This window comes from Pelophylax lessonae (assembly GCF_965119305.1).
Source record: "Pelophylax lessonae genome assembly, chromosome: 8".
Taxonomy (NCBI): domain Eukaryota; kingdom Metazoa; phylum Chordata; class Amphibia; order Anura; family Ranidae; genus Pelophylax; species Pelophylax lessonae.
In genome coordinates, this window is record NC_138775.1 from 61,179,093 (window position 1) to 61,206,839 (window position 27,747).

General features: G+C 43.8%; 1 protein-coding gene across 4 annotated transcripts in view; it reads right to left on the minus strand.

The window, feature by feature from the left end:
* The window catches only part of LOC309561572 (filamin-B-like), a 359,048-nt gene that overhangs the window by 187,317 nt on the left and 143,984 nt on the right, over nt 1-27,747 (minus strand). For all 4 annotated transcript variants that reach the window (XM_082265555.1, XM_082265554.1, XM_082265552.1 and 1 more), the window contains exons 6-8: nt 24,487-24,564; nt 13,480-13,642; nt 4,490-4,690 (exon numbers count right to left, since the gene is read on the minus strand). In XM_082265555.1, coding sequence (XP_082121681.1) covers nt 4,490-4,690; nt 13,480-13,642; nt 24,487-24,564 — 442 coding nt within the window. The remainder of the gene's footprint in view (nt 1-4,489; nt 4,691-13,479; nt 13,643-24,486; nt 24,565-27,747) is intronic.

The window sequence follows — 27,747 nt, forward strand, 5'->3', positions numbered from 1 at the left end:
CAGTAATTATTATTTTAGGTTAGTGGATGACATTGGTGACATTGATGACAGTGGAATAATTGGAAAACTAACATTTTACTACATATGTATGTAGTATTTTAAGCCTTTGGATTATTATCTTGCTCTAAAGGGACCCAATGTTTAACAGATGTCTGAAGGTTATCCGTAAGGGGCACTCTAACCAAATTCCAGCTTTCATTATCTTAAAAAGCACATTAGAAATTATAGCTTGAATATAATTGGATGCTGTTTGCTAAGCAGACTCAGCCTCATTGTAAGGAGAGTCACAGGTTGCTTCACTACTTCAACGCATTGGCTAGACCACCAGCTTGCACTCTCCCACTCTGCATCCCTGGCACAAAGACGGTCAGAAAGACAAATATTCTTCAGGTACATTACAGCCTTAAGAAAACTAACACTAGTCTAAAAATGCCTCATTAGCAACCTACAGTGAAATATCTAAGACAAAACCACAAATGGAAATAATGTATATTTACACCAGCGGGGCTTGTAAAATCCAGACAGGAAGCTAAAGTCATGTCTACAAGGGGAATGAGCAAAGGGAGAGGATCTGAAGTCACCCACTAATAGAAATAGTAACCACACTTTCGGGAAATATCAAACTTCCCAATGGATGTAACCGTGACAAGTATTCACCCAATCTGGGATCACCATGATACCATCTGGAGACTCAAACAAGGTATGCGTGGATATTTGTCTTATTTTATAGGTACTGCCCTGTGTGGTCCTCTGTGGGTGCATAATTCTGGTGAGTATTTATAGCAATACTATTTAAAAGGTGATCCCCAAGGTTCACCATTATGAAGAACCACATTAGCAACAATCCAAAGAAAAAAATACTAAATTACTGTAATCTCATGTTATCCATTTTAAACCCTACCAAATAATATGCTCATTAGAGAATTAGGCTGGCCATACATTATACAATTTTCCTTTCCAATTTCCATTAGATTCACCTTCAACTACAGTATGTAGTGCAAGAGCCTGCCCGACTGCATATAAACTGAAGGTGTTTAGGTTTGCCCTCAAATTATATGGTTTTGGTAAATCTAAAGGTAAATTGCACAAGAGTATTGAATAACGTATGGCCAGCTTTAAAGTACATGTCTGTCAAGTAACTCTTCATTTTAAAAACATTGACGTTGACTCTGAGACAATGATCAACGCTGAGACTGTGATTAGTAGGTTTATGGCCTGTGACAATTATTGGATGACAGCAACCATAGGAGTAAATGTGCCATTTCCAACAGCAAGGGGAAAACGGTCTCAGATCTATCAAGTCTTAACAGCATATGTAGTACCGGTGGAGCATCTAGGCTTCTGACTGGTAGAGACAGAACAAACTTTGCACCTGATGGTCTGAGGCATGTAACAAATAATTTAGACACACAAAAAAGGAAATCAACAAGGGGATGCAATCCAAGCAACAACCTGCAAACTCTTACCAGCCCTGGCCTGTACACAACTATGAGGCTTAAGCTGTGCCGTCCATTATCCCACAAGAGCAGGAGAGATCAGAAGAGGGAAGCAGAGATCTGCAGCAGCAGGAAGGAGGAAGCAGATGAAAGCAAAGCAGTAGAAAGCAAAAAGAAAAAATATCTCAACAGAGCAAGAAGCCAATTATCACAACATTGCAAAATACATGCTAGAATATTATAAAACTAAACAAAACAATACTGGTAGGATTCCAGGAAGAAGCAGTCAGGCAAGTCACAAAATAAATGCTGGCCTATATCACTGCATAAAAAAGTTTCAGCAAACTTTTTTTTTTTTCCGTGTACTTTTATTTCCACCAAATAAAACAAAAAAATAGACCAGTAACATTTCCATTATGGCCAATTATTCCTGATATTCTGAGATAATCAGCAATAATGGCTAATGGATACCTGGCTGTTTTAAACTTTTTTTAAATCAAGTGATCCTTAAAGCTGAACTCTAGGCAGGTGTAAAAATGAAAAAAAAAAAAAAAATACACATTAAAGGTGAACTTCAGGAATGAGACAAAATCTACCCTTGCAGCGAGCACTCAACTTCCCCCCGAACCACCCCCCACCACTGCCAGGGTTAGATGCTCAAGCAGTTTAGGGGGGTAGAGATGGAGTGTATTACCTGCCCTATTCCTGGCTCTAATAGGCTTCTCCTCAATCCATATGACAGGTCCCCCATAGCATTGTCCCTTAGCAGCTTTGAGCCATGGTTACATGCTCTTCTTCTTACGTACAATGCAGGGTTAAAGTGGTATTAAAGCGGTTGTAAACCTCAGAATTTTTTTTTTTTTTTTTAAAACAAACACCTGAAAGACAAAAACATAATGAGCTAGTATGCATCGCATACTAGCTCATTATGAAATACTTACCCTAGAACGAAGCATCGCAGTGCAGACCGCTCACCTGTCTCATGGATGACATGTTCTGTCACCCTTCTTCCGTGTTTGCGGCATCCGGCCATCTGATGCGCGTGGGAGCCGACGGTTACGGAACGGGGCTCTGAAGGAATGGCACGAGCGGCCGTTCCTTCAGAGCGCATGCGCCAGTGATGTCATTGGCTGCATGCAAAGTAAATATCTCCTAAACGGTACAAGTTTAGGAAATATTTACAGTACCTCTAGGTAAGCCTTTTCATAGGCTTACCTATAGGTACAAGTTGCGGAGGAGGGTTTACTTCCTCTTTAAACTATTTTTCATTTTGACTTACAGATAAGCTTATAGCAAGTCTTTCCTTCAGGTACTGTAAATATCGCCTAAACTTGCACTGTTTAGGAGATATTCCCTTTAGCTCTAGCCGATTACATCACAAGGGTGCCTTTCCTTAACGGGATCCACTTGCTCAGTGGGGGATCGCTCCACTGATCCCTGCTAGGCAGGCTGATATCAGATCCTGTCCACTCTGCTGTGTAGGAGTTCTGCTCTCCTCTATGGGGAAATCAGGTGGAAACGGACCGGCTGAATGAAAAATAAGACCACCAACCATCTGGATTCTGCGGACAGGATTGGATAGTGACACTCCATAGGGGAGACTAGAGGATCTGATCAGGTCCACCTGAAAAACTGACAGGTGGACTTGATCGGAAAAGCCTGTGTGAAAGGACCTTAAGTCTGTGAAAATGTGCTAACATGCATTGAATACTAGCACCTTATGGTATAACACAACAGAAAACCGAATTAAAAATAAAGAATTGGGCAAGTTTACCATAGCTTTTATAGCCCTGCACTTTGCATGAGGATGCCAAGAGACTGCCAACAGCCTGGAGGTTTAGTAAAGACCTGGAGCCCAACTGACCAAGTGATAGCGTAGGTAATACACCAAATTCCTGCATCCCTAGACCAAATGAGTGTTAAATCTTGCAGTGCAGGGGGGTGGGGTGCGTTCCACTTTAAGGGTAGATTTTGTTTCATTCCAATAGTTTAGCTTTAATTAAAAAAAGCTTAAATCATTTACCCAATTCTAGCATTTTTTTTTGAACGGCAGACTCCTATAATGCCTGATCACTCAGACCAGTAGTTTTATTAGGGGTCCAAATGCTTTGCATTGAGCTGACAGTCTAAGCTTGTGAACATGCTTAGAGGAGAGGAGAGCACAGGGATAGCTGCTACTCCTTCATTGTCCAATACCAAGCTGGGGGTGGTTCTAACTCAGGTAGTACTGTCTAACTGTAGTGTAGTATGCAGGGATTTCCACGACCCAGCTGTGAAAATATATGGGTGTATTGCATCATATGCAGGTTTATTATATCTGTATGTATGTATGAAAACAAACATCATGCTTTGCAGCAGTTCCAAAATTAAAATCAATATATACTTCTATTAAATGTAAAAAATGTAAAGTACTACAGCAGGGATATGCAAACTGTGGCCCTCCAGATGTTGCAGAACTACAAGTCCCATGAGGCATAGCAAGACTCTTTAACAGCCACAAGCATGACACCCAGAAGCAGAGGCATGATGGGACTTGTAGTTTTGCAACAGCTGGAGGGCCACAGTTTGCATATTTCTGCACTACAGAGTTGTTTTGACACACCTCTAATGCTTTGAAGTAGGGCTGCAACTAACGATTATTTTCCTAATCGATTAGGTGTCAGATTATTATTTTGATTAATCGACTAATAACCTTAAAAAAAGTGTGGTGTATAATTTAGTTATTACAACGATTAATCGATTAGTTGTTTCGGCCCTACTTTGAAGTGATGGCATCAGTAAACAATCTGCAATTCCTACTCAATGCAGCTACAGAAATTAGAATTTTTGCATCGCAAAAGTGAACTCGGCTAACCTTACTGCAGTGGATAAACCTTGAGTTAGTGCACAGCTAATGCCCCGGTGCATCCTTGTTTTCTATTTTTTTTAAATATAGATTAACTATTATACGCAGAGTCCTCTAAAGTGCAAATGTTCAGATCCGGGTTAATAAAGGGATTGAGGAGAGCTTTGCAACAGTATACAGGCATTTTACACAGCAGTATGATACTTACGTTCCCCAATGTTGACCACATAAGGACTTTTGGGTATGGCTTCCCCACCAAATGCGATGCCGATACTATGAGGTCCAGGCTTCACCGGCTTGTAGGTGCATCGATATACACAATTTCCTTTATCTTCAAGTGCAATTTCCACAGTATTGTTTCTCCCCTGAGGATCGGTGACTTCTATTCCAATATCTCCAACACCAGCACCTACAGCAAACAAATATTTAGTAAAACGTAATACCTAACATCTATGTAATAAAACAAGCACAACCATGCCAATTAAAGTGACTGTAAACATTTTTTTTTAAACAATTTTTTAAAACGTTTGAATGTTAAAAAGTATGAAAAAGAAAAAAAAAAAAAAAAAAAGAAAAAAAACACAAAAAAACTTTAGAGCGATAGAACACCAGTTTTATGTATAATGTAGGCAATAAGGAGGAACAGAGGTCCACCAAGAATGTTACATGGAGGGACATTATGGTTGTAAAAACAAATTTATTGAAAAAATTACCAAAGAAAAAAAGGTTCAACAACTAATATATGGCTGTATGTATGCATGTATGTATATATATGTATATATATATATATATATATATATATATATATATACACACACATATATATATATATATATATATATATATATATATATATATATATACACATACACACACACAGTTACTTTGGTCCTGGCTGGACCAATGTAACTGTATAATATACCAATGCCTGGATTTTTACTTTAACAGGCCAAAGTTAGCAAATATGAGAAGTTTATTGTTAGGGTTTACATATACTTTGATGCGAACCACTAAAGCTTTCACATCCTCAAGCCGGCAGACAACATTTTTGTCAATATTTTATTTTTTCATGTGACAACACTGAATAAATTACACTTTGCTACAATGTAAAGTAGTGAGAATGTACAGCTTGCGTAACAGTGCAAATCTGCTGTCCCCTCAAAATAAAACAGCCATTAATGTCTAAACCACTGGCAACAAAAGTGAGTACACCACAAAGAGAAAATGTCCAAATTGAGGCCAAAGTGTAAAAATTTAGTGTGGCCACCATTATTTTCCAATACTGACTTAACCCTCTTGGGCATGGAGTTCATCAAAGCTTCACAGGTTGCCACTGGAGTCCTCTTCCACTCCTCCATGATAACATCAAGAAGCTGGTGGATGTTAAAGACCTTGCGCTCCTCCACCTTCCGTTTGAGGATACCCCACAGACGCTTAATAGGGGTTCAGGTCTGGAGACATGCTTAGTCAGTCCATCACCTTTACCCTCAGCTTCTTTAGCAAGGAAGTGGTCATCTTGGAGGTGTGTTTGGGGTCGTTCTGTTGGAATACTGCCCTGCTGCCCAGTTTCCGAAGGGAGGGGATCATGCTCTGCTTCAGAATGTCACAGTACATATTGGCATTCATGGTTACCTCACTGAACTATAGCTCCCAGTGCCGGCAGCACTAATGCAGCCCCAGACCATGACACTCCCACCACCATGCTTGACTGTAGTCAAGACACACTTGTCTTTGTACTCCTCACCTGGTTGCCGCCACACACGCTTGACACCATCTGAACCAAAAAAGTTTATCTTGGTCTCATCAGACCACAGGACATGGTTCCAGTAATTTATGTCCTTAGTCTGTTTGTCTTCAGCAAACGGTTTGCAGGCTTCCTTGTGTATCATCTTTAGAAGAGGCTTCCTTCTGGGACGCAAACACAGGTGGGATAGTAAGCTCTACCCCCAGCCAGGCAAAAAAGACATGCGCTTGCAAGATTAGAGTCCAAAAGTCTTTGTTTATTAACAATACATGCTTCACAATAAATGATCCAAATGGTAAAGGATGCTGGCCACCATATAAACACAGATGGAAAACGGCAGTACTAGTGTGAACTAGTGTGTACAGAGAGGAGGGAAAGGGCGGCCAGCTACTGTTTGGGGGAAGAAAATAATGCCAGGAACTGTTGGACTACATGTTTCAGGGTACACCCCTTCTTCAGGTCTACAGCTCTCACACTTGTCTTTGTACTCCTCACCTGGTTGCCGCCACACACGATTGACACCATCTGAACCAAATAATTTTATCTTGGTCTCATCAGACCACAGGACGTGGTTCCACTTATCCATGTCCTTAGTCTGCTTGTCTTTAGCAAGCAGTTTGCAGGCTTTCTTGTGCATCATCTTTAGAAGAGGCTTCCTTCTGGGACGACAGCCATGCAGATCGATTTGATGCAATGTGTAGCGAATGGTCTGAGCACAGATAGGCTGACCCCCACCCCTTCAACCTCTGCAGCAATGCTGGTAGCACTCATACGACTTTTTCCCAAAGACAACCTCTGCATAGGACGCTGAGCATGTGCACTCAACTTCTTTGGTCAACTATGGCGAGGCTTGTCCTGTTTAAGCGCTGTATGCTTTGGCCACCATGCTGCAACTCAATTTCAGGGTCATGGCAATCTTCCTATAGCCTCGGCCATCTTTATGTAGAGCAACAATTCTTTATTTGAGATCCTCTGAGAGTTCTTTGCCATGAGGTGCCATGTTGAACTTCCAGTGACCAGTATTAGAGAGTGGGAGCGATAACACCAAATTTAACATACCTGCGCCCCATTCACACCTGAGACCTTATAACACTAATGAGTCATATGACACCGGGAAGGGAAAATGGCTAATGGGCCCCATTTGCACTCACTACTTTACATTGTAGCAAAGTGTCATTTCTTCAGTGTTGTTACATGAAACAATATAATAAAATATTTACCAAAATGTGAGGGGTGTACTCACTTTTGTGAGATACTGTATATAAAACTCTGCATTTGGATAAGTTGGGTTAAATTTAGTATAATTGAATAACTTATTTGAAACTATAAAAACTTGTTTGTTCAGACCGTAGTAACTCTTTAGAAAGAAAAATCAACATAGATAAAGACAAAATATTTAGTTCAAAGTGTCTCTATGGTGCAACTGTTCTGAAACACAGTAATTGACATAGTGCATGTCTCCCTGATAAATGCTCTGATTTGCTAGCTCCACTCTGGATAGTAATTAAATTGAATGAAACTTTGCCTGTAGTAAATAAAAAAGTAAACAGCAACTCACGAGAGTTCTGCTGCAGCCAAAGAATTCTTAGGCATTCCAAACATTAAACTTCCTATTGCTTATGTGGAAAAAAGGGGATGGGAAAAAGTTTTATCCATTTTTTTAATGTCCATAGAGCATGGGATACGTCTATATACAAGTTCCTTGGTGATTAAAACAAAGATGAAACCTTTTGATAGACCAGAAAGTTCTTGGATCCCTGGAGAATATTTTAAATGATGTTCTTTGGCAAATTCAAGCTTTTTCCTTTATTTTTATCTGGTGATCCTGCCAGTAACACACCTCCTGTCCTAGTGTGGCAAAGGGGTCAGCCAGGCATATGCGGACACCATCACGTCATCCAGCACCATAGTAGTATCCTGGAGAAGGTCCCAATTTCTTACATTACATGCATGCATGCATGCATAGGTCATACATTTGTGTGTTTAATGTATGCTACCTTTTTGGATTTTAAGAAACTTTCAGTGGTAATGCATGAGGTCGTGCGCCCTCCTCTTGTTGTTGTTTTTCAATGGCCAGTACTGGCCTGTTCGCCGAGACAGCAGTAGAGAATATATTACAGCCACAGCCTCTGCCTTCCTGTCAGCCGGACCCTTAAGATCGGAGATTCCTCTATCCAACCTGGGGACAGGGGGGTCCACCACTGGTGTAGCGACTCAGCAAAGGTTACCTCACAGAAAGGTGTTTAGGAACCACAAGGGAACGTTTTGGATGCTCCCACTTAATCTAGACATATTAGTCAAAATAGGAGGGAGAAGGTAACACTGTTGCCCTTCGAGACAGCTAGTGAATGTTGAAAAAGGGGAATGGCTATCTATGCAGCCGTCTCAGCTACATCCTCCATCTGCAAAGTTTCCCACAGGGATTGTAATTAGTGCGCAACCAGCGCCTCTCGGGAGCAGCTACAGCAGAGGAAGAAATATCCTCACTATCTGACCGGTCAGGGATGTGGACTAACCCCGCAGGGTGGGCACGTCTGCTGTGACTGAGCCAGAACCTGGATCTAGCAACTGATGAGGCAGAGGAGGGTAAGAGGGCGCTTTTGGGAAACACAAAAAAGACCCAGAGGGGGCCGCCATTGAGGCCCCACACAGAAAAGCGCTGACTAAGGCCCTGCATAGGGAGCACCAACCACTGACGCCCCTCTAAGGCCCACAGAGGACTCGCCGCCATTGCCTCACTGATGCAGGTAGTCCCGCAAGCAGAAAATCCCCTGGGGCCCAACAGCACCAGTGAGAAGGGTAGCAAAATGGCGGCTACTACTTGCAGAGACCAGGACCACCCTCGCGGCGCTGCCCCTCTAGAAGGAGGGGCCTGGCTTTGCCTGGTAGACCGCAAGCCACGGCCTAAATTTCTGAACGCCTGCCCGCAAGTGCGTGGATCAGAAGGAAAGAAGAGACTGGCCGAGACAGTGGAGGGGAGGGTGGATGCCTGGACTGAAAGCAGCGGCTTCAGCTGCTCGCACTAGAGCTGCCCCGTGGAGCTTCTGGCTAGTAGGCTGCAAGCCGCGGTCTAAACTTTTCGGGGCGCCCGGCCACCAGCGTGTGGCTCCAAAGGAAGCAGGACCGACGGAGGCAGCAGAGGGGTGTATGGGTAACTGAGCAGAGAGCGGTGGCATCAGCTGCCCTCACTAGAGCAGCCCCACAGAGCATCTGACCAGTAGGCTGCAAAGCCACAGCCTAAATTATCATCGGGTTCAACCAGGTGGAGGGCGGACCAACGGAGGTCCACTCACCCGCTTCCCAGGCCTTACACATAGCCCAAGGGAGACCCCCTCAGTACAAACAGCCCCGAGAGTGGAGGGGGAACAGTGCACCCACCAGATGGGACACAGGGCAAGTAGAATGCCAGCTCATGACCCCCACCGGAGGGGGGGCGTTGGATGGAAAACCCGGAGGGAATGACCACCCGAGGGAGTACCTGCACCCCACTCACCGTCCAGGAAGGAGGGAGAGGGACATCTACTTACCAGTCCAGTGTGCGTGCAACAATCCCAAAGCAGAACCTCCTCGCCACCAGGGTGGGGGAGGGGGGCTGTCGGCCACAGCAACACTGTCAAGCAGACTAATCGGCGCTCGGACTTGTGTCCTTGCAAGACGTTTAACTCGCTGGCTACCCCAGTCCGAGATGGGGCCTATCGCGGCTGACCCAGCGCCGAGCTCTGGTCTGTTCGCGCTCGCTGGGCAGACTGGGGTGACCACTGGATCTAGATTATCCAGCCTGTCACCCAGTCCGGCAGTTGATTGCAGATTCTCACAGGAAAAATAGAAAAAAATCTAGTTTGAAAAGGGAAAAATTGCCAGGACCAAGATCCTAGCAAGGAACTAGGTCCTTACTCCTGACTAGGCAGAAAAAAAAAACTGAGTGCCTATAGCTGAGAGTGGAAGTATACCCCCTGGGACTTTCCATAGGTGTAGTCAAGCTTTTTTCCTGCCTAGTGTCCTACTCCTGTAAAGGGCAATATAACCCAATGGTTAAAATCAGGAGCTGTGTCCGTCAATGAACAAAAGAGAAATTACAAATTTTTTTTGGGTACAGCGTTACATGACCGTGCAATTGGCAGTTAAAGTAATGCAGTGCTGAAAATTAAAAAATGTCCTGGTCATGTAGGGGGGGAGTAAATCTTCCAGAGGTTAAGTGGTTAAACAGACCAAAGGAAAGCAAATAATAGAAATGTATTGTTTGAATTTAAAGTCTAACTGCTAATCAGGAGAACTTGAAAAAAAGCAGAAAACAGGCCGCTCTGTGTCAGTATCGATTATGGCTGTTACATGTAATTTACAACACAAAAGGCAGTTCATGTTTGCACAGAGCTCGGCGTCAGCCTGTGGGGACACTGCGGCGTAGACACTGGAGGAAGCATCGGCAGCTTCCATCCTTAGTGCTCATAGCAGAAAGCACAGCGGAGTGTTTTGCTTGGCTCAGCAATGCTCGCCGGTGCTCAGTGGAATAAAGAACATCCTTTGTGTTTTCTGTTCTAAAATTAGCAGCGCAGGAGGAACTGGCTAATATTTCAAGCCAGGCTCTATTACCAAAGCAATCGTATTAGCTAAACAGAGGAGCGTGGAAAGAATAACACAAACTGACATATGAGCATAATTATACCCATGCTATGACATAAGCCATTCTCATTTTCTCCCCGGCACAACTATAATATTTAGATATTAATAATCACATGTATATTATCATTACACACACAGTAATACCCAATACATAGCCTCTTTCGCAGCATTTTACACTTTACAACATGATCTGTGTCTTGGACAGGATTCATGTTTAACATGTCTAACAGTTTAGATGAATACTGAAATATTTTTTAACACTAGGAACTGTAAGCCACTCCAGGCAACAGCTAGAATCAATCAGCCAACTGTAATGCTATCCATGAAATGATTCAAGTATAGCAAACTTAGTCCACAAACTTTAGCTTTATTGCCATTTTATACAATTGCGAACATGATCTATTGCCACAGAATAAAGTGTCTATAGATGGGTCTGCAGCCTCTTGCCATTTTTTTCCTGACCAAGAAGCCTCTGACTGTCCAAAATTAGAATGAGCATACATATTAGGACACTATACATGTAGTACAACCCAAAGGACTTCAAATTGTAGAACTGGAAACTCAGGAATCCTAGCAGGCTCAAACATTTTGAGCAGTGTTTTTCAACCTTGTCAGTCAATGCATCCTTTACAACTGTGCACAATCCTGGGGTACACCAGTCTGAGGGGCGACAAAGGGCGATCGCTTTATTGTGTGTTACTGCATGTTGCTTTTTTTTTTTTTAAATTAGGCTGCTCTATGCTTGTGAAACAGGAAAAAAATGTGCTAGCATGATTTTTAAATTGAGCCCCACCAAAATGCATGGTACTGCAGTGGGTGCACACATACATACAATTGGTGGCTGCGTAGGGATGGCACCCGCACACAACTGTAAAAGGCAAAGCATTTTTGTGTGGTGCGGGAAAATACGTAACTTCACACGTGTTACTGCACCTGGTGTAAAAAAAGCCCTAAAATGTAGTTTGCAAGGCAGATTTAAGGGGTCAGTGGGTTGTAAATTCCCCTAATCCCCCTGCTAGCACAAATCGGCCCTTCAAATCCCCCCTCCCGATACAAATGCCCCAAACCCAAATTCCCCCTGGCACAAATCTCCCCTCCTAGCACAAATCCTCCTTTAAAATTCCTCCCCCTAGCACAACCCCCCCCCCTCTTCTAAAGCCCCCTTGTTTGCCCTTATCACAGATAAATTACACACAGCCCAGTACTGACCGATCAATGTAGATTTCCCCTGTTAACTTCTGTGTATAAAGGTGCGGGAGAGATCACATCCGGCATCCTCTATGTTGTTCTCTGTATGTTTGCCAGTAAAACTGAAAGCTGTGCAAGCTGCCCGACCTGCCCTCCATAACCTATGATGCCATCGGTTGGTAGGATGCAGGCAGACAGCTCCCATAGCTTTAAGTTTTGCCAGCAAACTTACATCCCACTTCTCACTTTTGTTTCCATCCTATGGTTAGTGACCACAAACAAGGTCACTAATACAACTGGAACAAACAAGATTTTGGTTCAGAATTTTTATATTTCTTCTTCAAGACTAAATGGGAAACTCTAGAAATCCAGGGGCAATTTGAAGTACAGCAGATGCCTATTTTAATTAAGGGCAATGAGTGGTACTTTGTGCATACAGAGATTGCAGTCTTAAAGCTCAAGTGATGTTTAGGGTCACTTTAAATTTGGGTTTACAGGGGACTGTACATTCTCACTAATTTACTGTTATTTTTCTTTGTAAATCAGCCACCGAGATTAGAAAATCATGTGTTCTGTATTATGCTGCAAAGAAGGACTGTTGCTCTCTGAAGCAGTGGCCACTCTGCAGTGGTCTGACACAAACAAAGCTCCTGCTTTCTTCCGATTGCTGGCCTATTGCTGTGACTTAATGGAAGAGTGCAGACCATATAAGAGAGATTGCTGCTTACTCGAAGAGCAAGAGCCCTTGTATACTGCTTTACAAACACAAATAAAACAGGACATGGAAAAACGCACCATTTACCTGCACACCAAGTGTATTTAAAGCATATGAACTTGAGCTTTAAATGGGCAACGTTACTGTTAGAATTATTCCAAGAAAGTGCAAATGCCAAGTGACTGCAAATTTAAAGTGATACTAAAGTCTCTTTTTTTAGTTAAAAATACCAAACATCGTATACTTACCTGCTCTGCTCTCTTTGCTCCTCCCTCCTGCTGAGTGTCCCCACAACAAGCAGCTTGCTACAGGGGCACCCAAGCCAAGCCGCTGCTCTGTATGTCCATTCAGACACGGTGCCGCGACCCGGTCTCACCCCCTCTCTCCTCATTGGCTTACTGACTTTGACAGCTGTGGGAGCCAGTGGCGCCACTGCCGTGTCTAAGAAAACCAGGAGGGGATTCCCAGGCAGCCGAGACAGTCGTGCAACATCGCTGGATCGAGATGGACATTGAGGAAGTATTAGGGGGGCTGCTGCACACAGAAGGCTTTTTATCTTAATGCACAGAACGCATTAAGCTTAAAAACTTTTGCCTTTACAACCACTACGAAAGGAAAAAAGGAATGTCTGGATAGGTCAAACTCAATCTGCTTTACACGTGACCATCACCAGGGCAGAATAAGGAAGAGAAATTGATTTGCCATATTGTATAGCTGTTTTGTTGCGAGGCAAGCATTTTCAAGTCATGTTACAAAGCGGTCAATGACAGGAATTCTTTGGTCTGCATTTAGCTTCACTGAGATAAGTACCTTCTGGGAAAAGAACGCAAGAAAAGTATTCATAACAATGAAAACAAATCTAAGATCATGCCAAAACCTTATTGCTTTGAAAACCAAGTAGGAAAATAATTAAGAACAGAACAATACACACCTGCAGTATAAATGTCGAAGTAGGTGGGTTTATTGGCAATATTACCAGTTGCCTCCAATCCAGGTCCTTTAGCTGTGACTTTACTGGCGTCTCCCTGAGCCTTCTCAACATTCACTTCAAATGGGCTCTTTGAAATGTGCTGACCAGCAAAGAGCACAGTAACCTATAAAACATAACATTAAACACAAAGAGTTTGGGCAGCGTGCACAACTCAGAACTGGGCTTAACAAGCAACAGATTCAAGTGTAGTGTTAAAAGATTGACACTGCCATAAAACTGGGGTGGGCCGATGCCTGTCTTGGCTTGTTAAGAGTTGCAGTTCCCAAAATGAAGATCAATTTAAAAGCAGAGGCTTCAAGATAGATTACACATTTTAATTTCTTTCAGGAGTTGTCTAGGTCTATGATAAAAAACATTTTTATAAAAAGCAGGAGAATCTTAAATCAACGATGTCTCGTAAAAATACATGATGTAATCTGGACAGAAAAGCTGTCTGGCGGCCCATGTCAGAAATGCCAACATACAGCTAAAATGTAAAGGATGGCTTTGGGGAAGCCCTATGTCATGGCTGGACTGCCTGTGTCAACAGCTTGTTAATGACATCAGCTTTACAACCTATATCTGCCGCAAGCCAAGTCTAAGCGATTCCCGTGACAGATGGCTTAAGAAATTACTTGGTTTTATGGGGTCCTACTGACTGAAATCACTTAAGATGTCTTTAAAACCTTTTTAGAGGCAATGAGCAACATACAAAGTACAGTAACCTGAAACAATCAGAAATTACCACTCACTGGTGTGGCTCAGCTATTGAAAAATGGGTTTCTTGACTTACCGGAAATCCAATTTCACTGATGTTCATTGACAGGCACAGCTCCTGTCATTCTTGATTATTGGGTTATGCTGCCCCCTACAGCAGTAGGACACTATGCAGAAAAAACTTCTGGCTACACCCATGGGCAGTCTCAGGAGGCATACTCATTCTTCCTGCTATAATCACTCAGTTTTATTACAAGCAGTGTCAGAAGACTCAACTCCACAGAGGGGTGGGTGCTGTGTCTATCAATGAACATCAGAGAAATGGATTTTACAGTAGGTCAAAAATCCCATTTTCTTTTTCGTTCATTGACGGACACAGCTCCTGTCATTCTTGACCATTGAGACATCCCAAAGCAGTGTCAAACAAGAGGGGTGGGAACAGCAAAAAAATTCCCAAGGCTAAACAGTAGCCAACCAGGCGACAGGGCTCAACCAAAACTGGAGCCCACCTGAAAAAAACAATACACCCTCAAAGAGTATCAGGTCCTCTTAACAGCCTGCAAAACCTTCCCAAAAGGAAGTAACTGCAGATGCCAACATATCCACTTTATAAAACTTTGTAAAAGTGAACAGACGACCAGATGGCCACCTTGCAAACCTGCGTCACTGACGCTCGATCATGGAAGGCCCAGGAGGCACTAAACGCCCTAGTAGAGCGAGCCTCGATAGGGAAAGGAGGAACCTGACCCCTGATGGAATAGGCCTGAACCACCATCTGTCTGATCCATCTGGAAATAGTCACAGAGGAAGTGGACAACACTTTGTGAGGTCCATCTGTGAACACAAATAGTGAGTCTGATTTCCTAAAAGACTCCATAGCTGCCAGGTACACCCTAATTGCCCGGGCCACATCCAAGGCATGTTCCTTCGGATATTTAGGCCTGGGACACAAGGAACAACACAATGTCCTCATTCAAATGAAAGTCAGAGACCACCTTAGGAAGGAATGACGGACAGGGTTGAAGCACCACCTTATTCTTGTGAATCACCAGATAAGGTGAACGACAGGATAATGCCGCCAGTTCTGACACCCTGCACGCAGAGATGATAGCCACCAAAAAGTTCACCTTCTGGGACAACTTAAGCGAGAGATTTCCTTTGAATATTTTCAAAGGGAGGCTTCTGGAGAGCTCAAAGCGCCAAATTAAGATCCCAAGGTGGCAACGGAGCCCACACTGGAGGAACCAAATGTCAGACACCCTGAAGAAAGATACGCACCAGGGAGTATGTGGCCAAAGGTCATTGGAAAAAGACAGCCAAGGCCGATAGCTGGCCCTTGGTACTCAAGGGCAATTTCTGTTTAACCCCCCTGTTGAAGGAAGGTTAAGAACCGAGCCATCGAGAAGGAGCGAGGATGGAACCCCAAGAGACTCACACCACGCAATGTACGTCTTTCACATACGATGGTAGCTCTTCCTAGAGGTAGATTTCCTAGCTTTTAACAAAGTAGGAATCACCGACCCAGACAAACCTCTATCCTTTAGCACCTGGCGTTCAACAGCCAGCAACTGTAAATCAGCATAGAAGATCGGTCCTTGGGACCTCAGATCCTCCCCAAGAGGAAGCTCCTTGGGAACATCGGCGACCAGCCACACTGATCAGTGTACCAGGCCCAGCGAGGCCAGTCTGGTGCCACTAAAATGACCGGAATTCCTTCTGCCTCAATCCAGGTAGGAGTCTGGGCAGAAGCTTGAGAGGAGGGAAGGCCTAGATTAGACAATACTGACCGCACGGAACCACCAGCGTGTCTGTGGCATCTGCTAGAGGATACCTTGACCGAGCCACAAACCTCTGCACCTTTCTGTTGAGCCAAGATGCCAACAGATCCACCTCAGGGGGGGGGGGGTGCCCCACCGGATACACATCTGCTGAAACACCTCTGGATAAAGGGACCACTCCCTTGGTCCAATGCCTGCCGACTGAGGTAATCCACCTCCCAATTTTCTACCCTGGGAATGTGTACGGCAGAACCCTGAAAAAACCCTGAAAAAGTTCAGAAGTCAGAACCGGAGCAATCACCCCTTGAAGGAACAGGTCTTGTACCGCCCCATACAGACCCTGTAACCGGTCTGGGGACAGGCGCAGGTTGGAAGGAAAAAATCTTGCTGGGGGGACAAGAGCAAAACTCGATCTTGTAGCCGGACCGAATGACTTTGTGGATCCACTTGTCTTGCACCAGTAAAGTCCACAGGTCTGGAAACCAGTTGAGACAGGTGAGGGCACACGTTCACATAGAAGGAGCCTTGTCCACGGGTCTGGAGAAGCCCGCTCTCAGCTTGCCAGACCAGGTTCGTTTGGATCTGCCAGAGGAGGCCCTGAAAGGCTTTGAGCCCTTGTCAGTCACCCTAAGGGAGGAAAAAACTTCTTATGAGCCAAGAAGGAAGGACCAAATCTGTGACGAGATTCCTAGCCCTTAGTAGCCTGCGGAAGAAAAGTACTCTCTTCCCACCCCCCCACCCCCCCGAGACCTTTAATGATATCATCCAGGGTAGCTCCAAACAGGCGATCTCCTTGGAATGGAAGATCAGTCAAGGCCTTTTTACAAAGTCTGGTCCGCAGACCAGTATTTGAGCCAAAAGACATGCCGAAGGACCACCGCCAAAACAGAGAGGCGACCTATCAGGGAAGCCGCATCCAAAGAGGCATCACAAATAAACTGCACCCCCTGGACCAGCTGGTCCGCCAGCTCAGCAAATGCAGGAGGAAGCTGTTTATCCTCCAGGTCACGGCGTGGAGCTTAGCCCACTAAGAGTTTGTGACACTAGGGCAATGGTAAATACCGGCCTCATTGCCAAACCAGCTAAGGTATATATAATGCGGGCCACAGCCTCCGCCTTCTGGTCAGCCGGATCCTTAAAGGCCTGGGGACTCTTCAACCAGAATTATAGTTGCCTTGTTTAATCTGGAAACCGGAGGGTCCACCACCGGTGTGGCACAGTACACTTCTTAAGGACGGACTGCTCAGAGGGGTAACGTCTATTAAAGCACTTAGGAACCCCATGTGGGCGCTTTGGTCATCCCAATTCTTTAGTGACAATTCTGTCAAAATAGGCAGGGAAAGGAAACACCTTTGCAGCTCCGGTCACAGACCCAGCAGGGTAACCCACGTCTGCCGAATAGGATTCAGGATCCGATGAGACAGATGAGGCAAGGGAAGGCAGGGGGGTGCTTTTTGCTAGCCTGTCGCCCGCGAGACACCTCCACCCGGGACACCAGGACCACCGTCAGTGCATGGATGGATGGTTGCGACCCAGAGGGCCCCACAGCCTCAGAGAGGGGATCAGGTGGGGAAAAGTGCTCAAAAAGCCTCCATGAGTAACCAGGGGGATCCCACAAAAAAAAGTGTAACACACTGCTAAGGAACAACCCCAACCGCTCTGGCAGCACCACCCTGTCGCCAGCACAAGGCACAGAGCGATCCTCAGGAGAGAGGGAGAGGACCCCACCAGACTCCCCACCCGCCAACACAGGCACCTGCAACCAGTAGAAAAATCTGCACCCCAGGTGCGGCGAGCAGGAAGCTATATGATCCAGGAGTCAGCACCAGGGGATAAGGAGGGGCTCCCACCGCCAAAAATGACGCCCACAGGGCTCCACTGTCATGGCTGCTGCTATTTGCTTTGGTAAACCACAAAAAAATGGCCGCCGGAATACACAAACATGGCCACCATGTATAGAAACACAGAGGCTACAAAAAAATGGCAGCACCACAAAGCATACAGGTACCCAGAATAGGGGGACCAGGCCTCAGGACAGATCTAGGCAGAACGGGGGGCCCTGGCAGGAGCCTCCCATCAGGTACACCACACCCCCCTGCTCAATGCATCATCCGGTCGCCAGCGGCGCATTCCCCTGGCCCCCATTGCCATTAGCGTCCTGCCCCCACCCCAGGAAAGTGGCCAGACCACCTAAAACATACATCCCCAGCAAATGTGGGGGGGGGGGGGGCAGGAGGGTGGGGGGTGCCTGAGGGAAGAAGGTGAACCCGGGGGGTCCGACCGTCACAAGGAGGGGCCCACATCCACCACAAAACCCTCCAGGGTTAGAGGGGGGAGTCAGCTACCCACCATACGAGGATGGGCACCACTCCAGAGAGATCCTCCTCTCCATCAAAAGGGGGGGGGGCTGTCGGCCAGGAGGAACGCTGTGAGTCAGGCCAAGGCCAGGTCGTATGTGGCCTCGCAAGACGTTTAACTCGTCACGGCCGACCTAGCACGGAGCTGAGGCCTGCACGCGCTCACTGGCCAGACTGGGGTGACCACTGGACCTAGAGTATCCAGCCTGTCGCCCAGTCCAGCAGTTGATTATAGATCTCACCAGAAAAAATAACAGGAGGAAAAAATCTAAAAATGTTGCCAGGACCAAAGATCAAAGCAGGGAACTAGGTCTTTACTCCTGACTAGGCAGAAGAAAACGGATTGACTATAGCAGGAAGAATGAGTATACCCCCTGAGACTGCCCATGGGTGTAGCCAGAAGTTTCTTCTGCTTATTGTCCTACTCCTGTAGAGAGCAGCATAACCCAATGGTCAAGAATGACAGGAGATGTGTCTGTCAATTTTTTTTACCATAGCTAAGCACTAACCAGCACTAACCGCTGAGGTTCCTGAAGACATGACAGAAGGCTTTTCCCATACAACCAGTTACAATCTGATTAGGGAACAATCCTAAGTCTGTAAGTCTTTAAGACATTACCTGAGTAGGCTCTACAGTAATCCCCCGCTACATCGCGGTTCAGTTTTTGCAGTCCCGGTAATTCGCGGTTTTTTGTAATGTTATTTTACTATATAAATCATTAAAAATGAAAGATTTTTGTGTTTTTCATAGCTCTTGCTCTGTCTCTTAGTATCTTTTATGTGTTTAAATGAGTTTCTATTGTTTTAAAAGTGTGTTTAAAGACCTTAAAATGCTTCTACACGTACAGTGACAGTAAAAAAATCATGCCTACAATGCATTTTAATAGAGTTTTTCTATTTCGCGGAATTTCACTTTTCGCGGCTGGGTCCAGAACGTAACCCCCGCAATGGAGGGGGGTTTACTGTATATGAACTCATGTGATAAAGCAAAGGAATTTTAGTGGCTTTGTGGTTAGCACTCCTTGCTGGCAGCACTAGGGTCCTCAGTTGGAACCCCAACCAGGACGCTACCTGCGTATAATTTTCATATTCTCCCTGTGCTAGCGTGGATTTCCTCTGTATACTCCAGTTTCCTCCCACACTCTTAAGATATGGTGATTATTTATGCATGTGAGGTGGGGACTACAAATGAACTTGGGTGTCCTCGAAACTCATCTCTAGGCAAACTTGGAAAGAGCATTTTTTTCCCCGATGTCATTTCCAGCCTCACAGTCCGCATCCTTGTTTACGCAGCTCATTAGAAGGGGGGGGGGGGGGGAGAAGGCAAGTTCTGAGTTCAGCTAGAGATCATCTCTAGTAGGGGCCTTAGAATGTAAGCTCCTCGAGGGCAGGGAGTAATGTGAATGTACAATACATAAATCACTGCTCAAATTGTGTGCATTAAAAATACCGGAAATAAACTTCTTCAACCAATTACTATTATCGTCCATCTTCCCTTCAACGCTCAGGTCCTCTCCCCTCCCTTCGACATGTTTAAAAACATGCAAATTTGCTCAAAGTGTTTCCAGCCCACCTCTTATATCCTTGAACTTTAGTACTATTTCTTAAGCTATATCGTATCCCTGTGTAACAAGCTCATTCATTTGTGATTTTTCTCCCTTTTTGTCTATAGGATAATGGGAAAGCAAGATGAGTGGGTCTTATAAAAGAGGCCAATTTCATCTGTAGCCCATCATTCTATGCCACTTTACTGACACTATTGTCTTCTTACCTGACAAAATCAAATGTGCCAGAAATGTAAAAGTTTAATGGAAAACGCCTCTTATTTTCCACGCAATACAATGTATATATTGTAACTGCCACACAAGCGACAGTATCTCACAATAGCGCGTACACCCCTAGCATTTTTGTCAATATTTTATTATATCTTTTCATGTGAAAACACTGAAGAAATTACACTTTGCTACAATGTAATGTAGCGAGTGCACAGCTTGTATAACAGTGTAAATCTGCTGTCCCCTCAAAATAACTCAACACACAGCCATTAATGTCTAAACCGCTGGCAACAAAAGTGAGAACACCCCTAAGGGAACATGTTCAAATTGGGCCCAAAGTGTCACTATTTTGTGTGGCCACCACGATTTTTCAGCACTGCCTTAACACTCTTGGGGGCATGTAGCTCATCAGAGCTTCACAGGTTGCCACTGGAGTCCTCTTCCACCTCCCTCCTCCATGATGACATCACATAGCTGGTGGATGCTAGAGACCTTGCACTCTACCATCTTCCGTTTCAGTATGTGCCACAGATGCTCAATAGGGTTTAGGTCTGGAGACATGCTTGGCCAGTCCATCGCCTTTACCCTCAGCTTCTTAACAAGGCTGTGGTGCTCCTGGAGGTGTGTTTGGGGTCATTATGTTGGAAAACTTCCATGCGGCCCAGTCTCCGAAGGGAGGGGATCAAGCTTTGCTTCAGTATGTCACAGTACACTTTGGCATTCATGGTTCCCTCAATGAACTGTAGCTCCCCAGTGCCGGCAGCACTCATGCCCCAGACCATGACAATCCCACCACCATGCTTGACTGTAGGCAAGACACACTTGTCTTTGTAATCCTTACCTGGTTGCCACCACACACAATTGACACAATCTGAACCAAATAAGTTTATCTTGGCCTCATCAGATCACAGGACATGTTTCCAGTAATCCATATCCTTAGTCTGATTGTCTTCAGCAAACTGTTTGTGCCTTTCTTGTGCATCATCTTTAGAAGAGGCTTCCTTCTGGGACGACAGCCATGCAGACCAATTTTGATGCAGTGCGTGGCGTAAGGTCTGCGCACTGACAGGCTGACCCCCCCACCCCTTAAACCTCTGCAGCAATGCTGGCTGCACTCATTCGTCTATTTCCCAAAGACAACCTCTGGATATGACGCTGAGCACGTGCACTCAACTTCTTTGGTCGACCATGGTGAGGCCTGTTCTGAGTGGAACATGTCCTGTTAAGCCACTGTATGGTCTTGCCCATAGTGCTGCAACTCAGTTTCAGGGTCTTGGCAATCTTATAGCCTAGGCCATCTTTATGTAGAGCAACAATTCTTTTTTCAGATCCTCAGAGTTCTTTGCCATGAGGTGCCATGTTGAACTTCCAGTGACCAGTATGAGAGAGTGAGAGTGCTAACACCAAATTTAACACACCTGCCCCCATTCACACCTGAGACCTTGTAACACTAACGAGTCACATGACATCGGGGAGGGAAAATGGCTAATGTGGCCCAATTTGCACATTTTCACTTAGGGGTGTACTCGCTTTTGTTGCCAGCGGTTTAGACATTAATGGCTGTGTGTTGAGTTATTTTGAGGGGACAGCAAATTTACACAGTTAAACAAGAGGACACTCGCTACATTGTAGCAAAGTGTAATTTCTTCAGTTTTGTCACATGAAAAGAGATTGTGAGATACTGTATTTTTGTAATATAATTTTTAGTAAAAGGACCACAACAGATCACTGCCCCCAAGGGAAAAAATAGTAAGTTTACTAGGCTGTAGCGTTTTAACAAATGTATCCAGAGACATGGAACTAGTGTACACAATCTAAAGTGGAGTAATGTTCTACAGATGTAAATGTCCCTTTAATCCCTTTAAATCAGACCCTTATAAGAAAAAGCAATATGCATTTTTTCAGACTTAAACGTCCCTTAATCTGCTTAATGCATATGTAGATGCCTAATAGGGATTTAATCACTGACATTATCGCTGGGTCATGGATACTTAGCGTTTCTCACTTGGTGCCAGGTTTTGTAGCGTTCATCACCAAGAAATGAGGTATGTTTTTCTTTAGGCATTTTTATACTACTCATAACTTGTACAAATTTTTTCGAACTATTGAGAATGACAACCAGACTTTTTTTTAGAACTATAGACACATAAAACACACCTGGTTTCTTAAGTAATAGAATGACAAAAGTTTATAATTATAAAGCTGCTAATGATTGGTTCACTGATCATATGCCACTCGTTCGCTGGCAGATGGCTGTTGGAAGATAGGAGGGCTGTACCAAAAGTAAGCCAAGAGTGGGTATTCTTTTTTTGTTTTAATTAACATACATGGGTTGTTCAAATGTCACATGTTGGTAGAGTAACTTTTCCTCTACAGCAAGTCCTACTCTTCTTTTTCATTGCAGGTAAATAATGGATTCCGAACAGAAGTAACGTGTCATCATTGAGTTCTTGATGAATGAGGGGTGCAAGCTGCCTGACATCTACAGAAGGCTACATACATAATGTTTACAGAGAGGACAACATTAACACGAGTCAACAAGGACAAGACTTTTCTCGGATCAATTGTGTTATCTCCGTAAAAATTGTGTAGTCTTCTGTGGCTGTTGACAGCCTGCACCCCTCCTTCGTCAAGAGCTCAATGATGACATGTTACTTCTCCTTGGAATCCATTATTTACCTGTAATGAAAAAGAAGAAGAGTTACTATAGAGGAAGAGTTATTCTACCAACATGTGAAATTTGAATGACCTACGTTCGGTGCAGCCTTCGTACATTCGGTTAAGGTCTATTCTCTATCTGGATTGACACAACCATCAGAGCGAATCTCTTTCTCTGTCACTGAACACTCTTTTTGATTCATTGGCCTTGATCCCTACCAAACATTCCCCATTATTAACGGAAGAACCTCTGCTCCTGCCTGTGGGCTCATATTTAACAACCAGCAAAAATGAGCAATAAAACACAAAGCACACTAAATGAAATAAACTAAACTACCCTAAATACTACACCCTCTAGGTAAAGGTAAAACGGAGTAAAGAGATCCCTTGGGATGAAATGTGTCCTTTGTGTTGAAATAAATGATGGGCAGGGCTGTGATGTTGCTGTGTTTGGTGTAACCTGCACCAGGGAATGGGTTTGTAATACACAGAGAACTTTTTTTTATATTGGTGCTAGTTATGTACCAGGAGATCTTGGTGAATGGTTTATAGTTTTTAATACATAGTTTTACACTATGGCAACCTGTCTTGTGTGTTGCTCCTTATAAGAGTGCTTAAAATCTACTTCATGTAAATATGGTTTGGGTTGCCCTCGGAGAATGCTTAGTATCTGCTCTTATGGAAATGGTGTTAGTGAAGCAAATGATTGTCATTTACCCAATCTAACTTTTACATTCTAATCTACTAATTGGAGTGAGAGTTCTTTTTCAGTCATTAATGTCACAGTGTACGTGAGGTTTAGAGCCCTTTCACACTGAGGTACTTGAAAACTGCCCATAAAACTTAGCGCTTTTGATTTCAATGGAAATAGGGTTTCGGGAGCTTTTTAGATGCTTTTTTTTTAGTACAAAACTGCTTGAAAAATATCTCTGTGTGAAAGGGTTCTTATTGACCACACTGTGGGGTGGGGGGGTGTTTGTAGATATTCAACCTGAATTATGGACACAGATTAATGCTTTCTGCATGGGCATTTAAAATTTATGTAAACCCTAGCAATGAACTTCTCCTAGTTGCTGTATTTTGGCTTGTTAGATCTATCATTGAAAGCATTTTTTACTTCTGCTTGTGAAGTGCAAAAAAATGTTGATCTTGTTAGAAATTCATAGCTGTCTTGTGCTCTCTGCTAATGTTATCACAAAGAGTCTATTTAGCCTTTCCTGTCCTAATCTTGGGAGTACAAATTTGTTTCTATGTTTTGGAGATGGAGAGTGGGATGGATGGAGTAGTTTTGCAAAAAAATAAAACTGTGCAGGGCTGTCACCACTCAGTCCACGAAAAAGCTGTGTGTTGTCAACTGAGTGTACTTCTACCAGATCAGTGGATATTGTCCTGTACATGCAGGTTCTTTAAATGGAAAAAAAAAAAAAAAAAAAACGACGAGAAATGTGAATGTGCTGCAGGGACGTTACGGCATTTTTTTTTCTCAATTTTGCCTTGACATATGCTTTAACATCTAACTCTTTGCCCTGCAATATCTGCATAATATATTAGATAAGAAAGGCTTTTCCTTTTTTTTTTTTTTTTTTTTTAGCATAAGCTTTTGTTACACGTATACAGGATACATATTCTGTATTGTCAGGCCGGAATGGCACGGATCAATAAAAATAATAGTAGAGTGCTTACCTTGTGCATACCAGTCACTTTGGGTACATACTCCACTGAGAAGGTCTTGTTCTTGTCATTGTTGACTGTGACCTTGGCCTTCACAAAGACACAAACAGGTTAATGGCTAAACTGGTAAGCAGCATTATTAGAATACTGTACATATTTGGCATAACTGCTGCATAATAACTTTACCCTTCAACACAATTACATCATTCCAAAAGACAACCGGGCTTCATCTTTAACATAAAATACAGGCCGACAAAAGGGTTGGGGATGAGGTGGAGAAAGGGTTTGGGTGGGGGCAATCTATTTGCTCAGACAATGATCTGAGAGCAGACCAAAAGAAAAGTGAATAGCAAGTCACATTAACTATAGGCCCCATTTATTAGGTTAATGCAAAAACCCAATGCAAATAAGCCTGTATACTTTGCATGCCCATGTTTAACACATCAGAACTACTTCATATAAAAAAAGAAAAGACTGGTAGTGAACGGTGTGCAGAGTACCAAAATAAATGTAAGGTCAATAAACTGTGCTATTGACACGGCAAACTGCTTCTAAGTGCCATTTGTTAATGAAGCAAGTACAGTAAAACCTTGGATTGTGAGCATAAATTCATTCCGGAAACATGCTTGTAATCCAAAGCACTCTTATATCAATGCGAATTTCCACAGGAAATAATGGAAACTCAGATGATTCATTACACAACCATTTATTCATAAGTCCTTCAGTTTATAGTCCATATAAAAAGATTATAGCAATGTGATAGGTTGTGTAACTATAAAATGTCCATCCACAGGAGCTACAGAGTACAAAAGAGAAGAGAGGCGCCTCTAAGTGTAGCAATATGGTTACATTTAATGAAGGTTAAACACAGACCATACTCCACCTCACCAGCTCTCACCGACGTCAGTCTGCAGTCATGACCGGGAAGACTACCCCGCAGTAAAGCGAGGCTTGAAGCATTCGAGGAGGGCAGCGTGGAAGGAATGACGTTGATGGCAGCGCGGAGGACGGTCTATGTGGACAACTGTACCCCAGATGCCTGCAAACTTAGATGTGCCTGTCTTAATCATCAACCATGTGAGTTGCTAAATGTTGTACCTTCATTAAATGTAACCATATTGCTACACTTAGAGGAGCCGCTCTTCTCTTTTATACTCAGTTGTGACATGACGCTACTTGTATATCAAGACATCTCTTGTTTATCAAGTCAAAGTTTAAAAAATGTTTTGCTCGTTTTGCACTGCGCCCTGAAACACAGGTTTTACTGTAGATGCATTTTAGGTTTAATTATTTTGCAGGAAATGCATGTTAATTGAGTTTAACTGATGAAAATGGATGTGCATAAACTTTCATGAAGTAAACTGGCGCTAAAGCAGAAATATATTATATATATATATATATATATATATATATATATATATATATATATATATATATATATATATATATATATATATATATACACACACACACACACACACATATACATACACACACACACATATTCAGACACACGCACAGTATCCCACCCCTCACATTTTTGTAAATATTTTATTATATCTTTTCATGTGACAACACTAAAGAAATGACACTTTAGTACAATGTAAAGTAGTGAGTGTACAGCTTGTATAACAATGTAAATTTGCTGTCCCCTCAAAATAACTCGACAAACAGCCATTAATGTCTAAACCACCCCTAAGTGAAAATGTCCAAATTGGGCCAAATTAGCCATTTTCCCTCCCCGGTGTCATGTGACTCATTAGTGTTACAAAGTCTCAGAGGTGAATGGAGAGCAGGTGTTAAACTTTGTGTTAGCACTCTATCTCATACTGGTCACTGGAAGTTCAACATGGCACCTCATGGCAAAGAACTCTCTCAAAATCTGAAAAAAAAAAAGAATTGTTGCTCTACATAAAGATGGCCTAGGCTATAAGAAGGCTGCCAAGACCCTGCAACTAAGCTACAGCACGGTGGTCAAGACCATACAGAGGTTTAACAGGACAGGTTCCACTCAGAACAGGCCTCGCCATAGTCGACCAATGAAGTTGAGTGCACGTGCTTAGTGTTATATCCAGAGGTTGTCTTTGGGAAATAGATGTGGGAGTGCTACATAAATTTGGTCTGCATGGCTGTCGTCCCAGAAGGAAGCCTCTTCTAAAGAAGTCTCCTAATGTCTTAAAGCGGAGTTCCAATCAAAAGTGGAACTTCCGCTTTAGGCAGTTCTAACCCCCTGACATGCCAGATTTGGCATGTCATTTTTTTTTGGGGGGAAGCGGGTACCTAGTTTTGACAGGCACCCGCTCCCACTTCTGCTCGGAGCGCCGCGGCACCCTGAGCGGAAGTTCTCCTCTCCCCCTCCCTCCCTGCAATCTTCTGGGACATGTCAGAGGTCCCAGAAGATTGCCGGCCAATCACGACGCGCAGCGCAACTCGCGCATGCGCAGTGCGTACCCGGCTGTGAAGCCGACAACTGTCACAGCCGGGTGCCCACACCAGTGATGCCGGCGCCGCGGAGAAGAGCGAGGCTTCGGGCGGCCGCATCGCTGGACCGTTGGACAGGTGAGTGTGTGAGGCTGGAACTCCGCTTTAAAAAGCCGTTTTTCGTCAAGATAACTGCATTTGGTCTCCAAAGGTGTGAAAAAAATGTTTTCGTCAAAATGACTGTATTTTGGTCTCCAAGTGTCTAAAAAGACGCTTATAGTCCAAATAACTGCATTTGGTCTCCAAAGGTGTGAAAAAATTTTTATAGTCAAAATGACTGTATTTTTGTCTCCTAGTATCTTAAAAAGCCGTTTTTCGTCAAGATAACTGCATTTCATCTCCAAAGGAGTGATAAAAAATTTTTTTGTCAAAATGACTGTGTTTTGGTCTCCGAGTGTCTAAAAAGCCGTTTTTAGTCAAGATAACTGCATTTGGTCTCCAAAGGTTTGAAAAAAAAAAGCCCAAGAAAGCCCGCAAATAGTTTGCTGAAGACAAGTAGACTAAAGACATGGATTACTGGAATAATGAATGCTAACATGTAATGTGACATAATGAAGCATAGCATGATTCCCCCTCCCTTCGGAGACTAGGCCGTAGGGCAGTATTTCAACACAACTAACCCAAACACACTTCCAAGATAACCACTGCCTTGCTAAAGAAGCTGAGGGTAAAGGTGATGGACTGACCAAGCATATCTCCAGACCTAAGCCCTATTCAGCATCTGTGGGGCATCCTCAAACGGAAGGTGGTGGAGCACAAGGTCTCACCAGCTCCGTGATGTCGTCCTGGAAG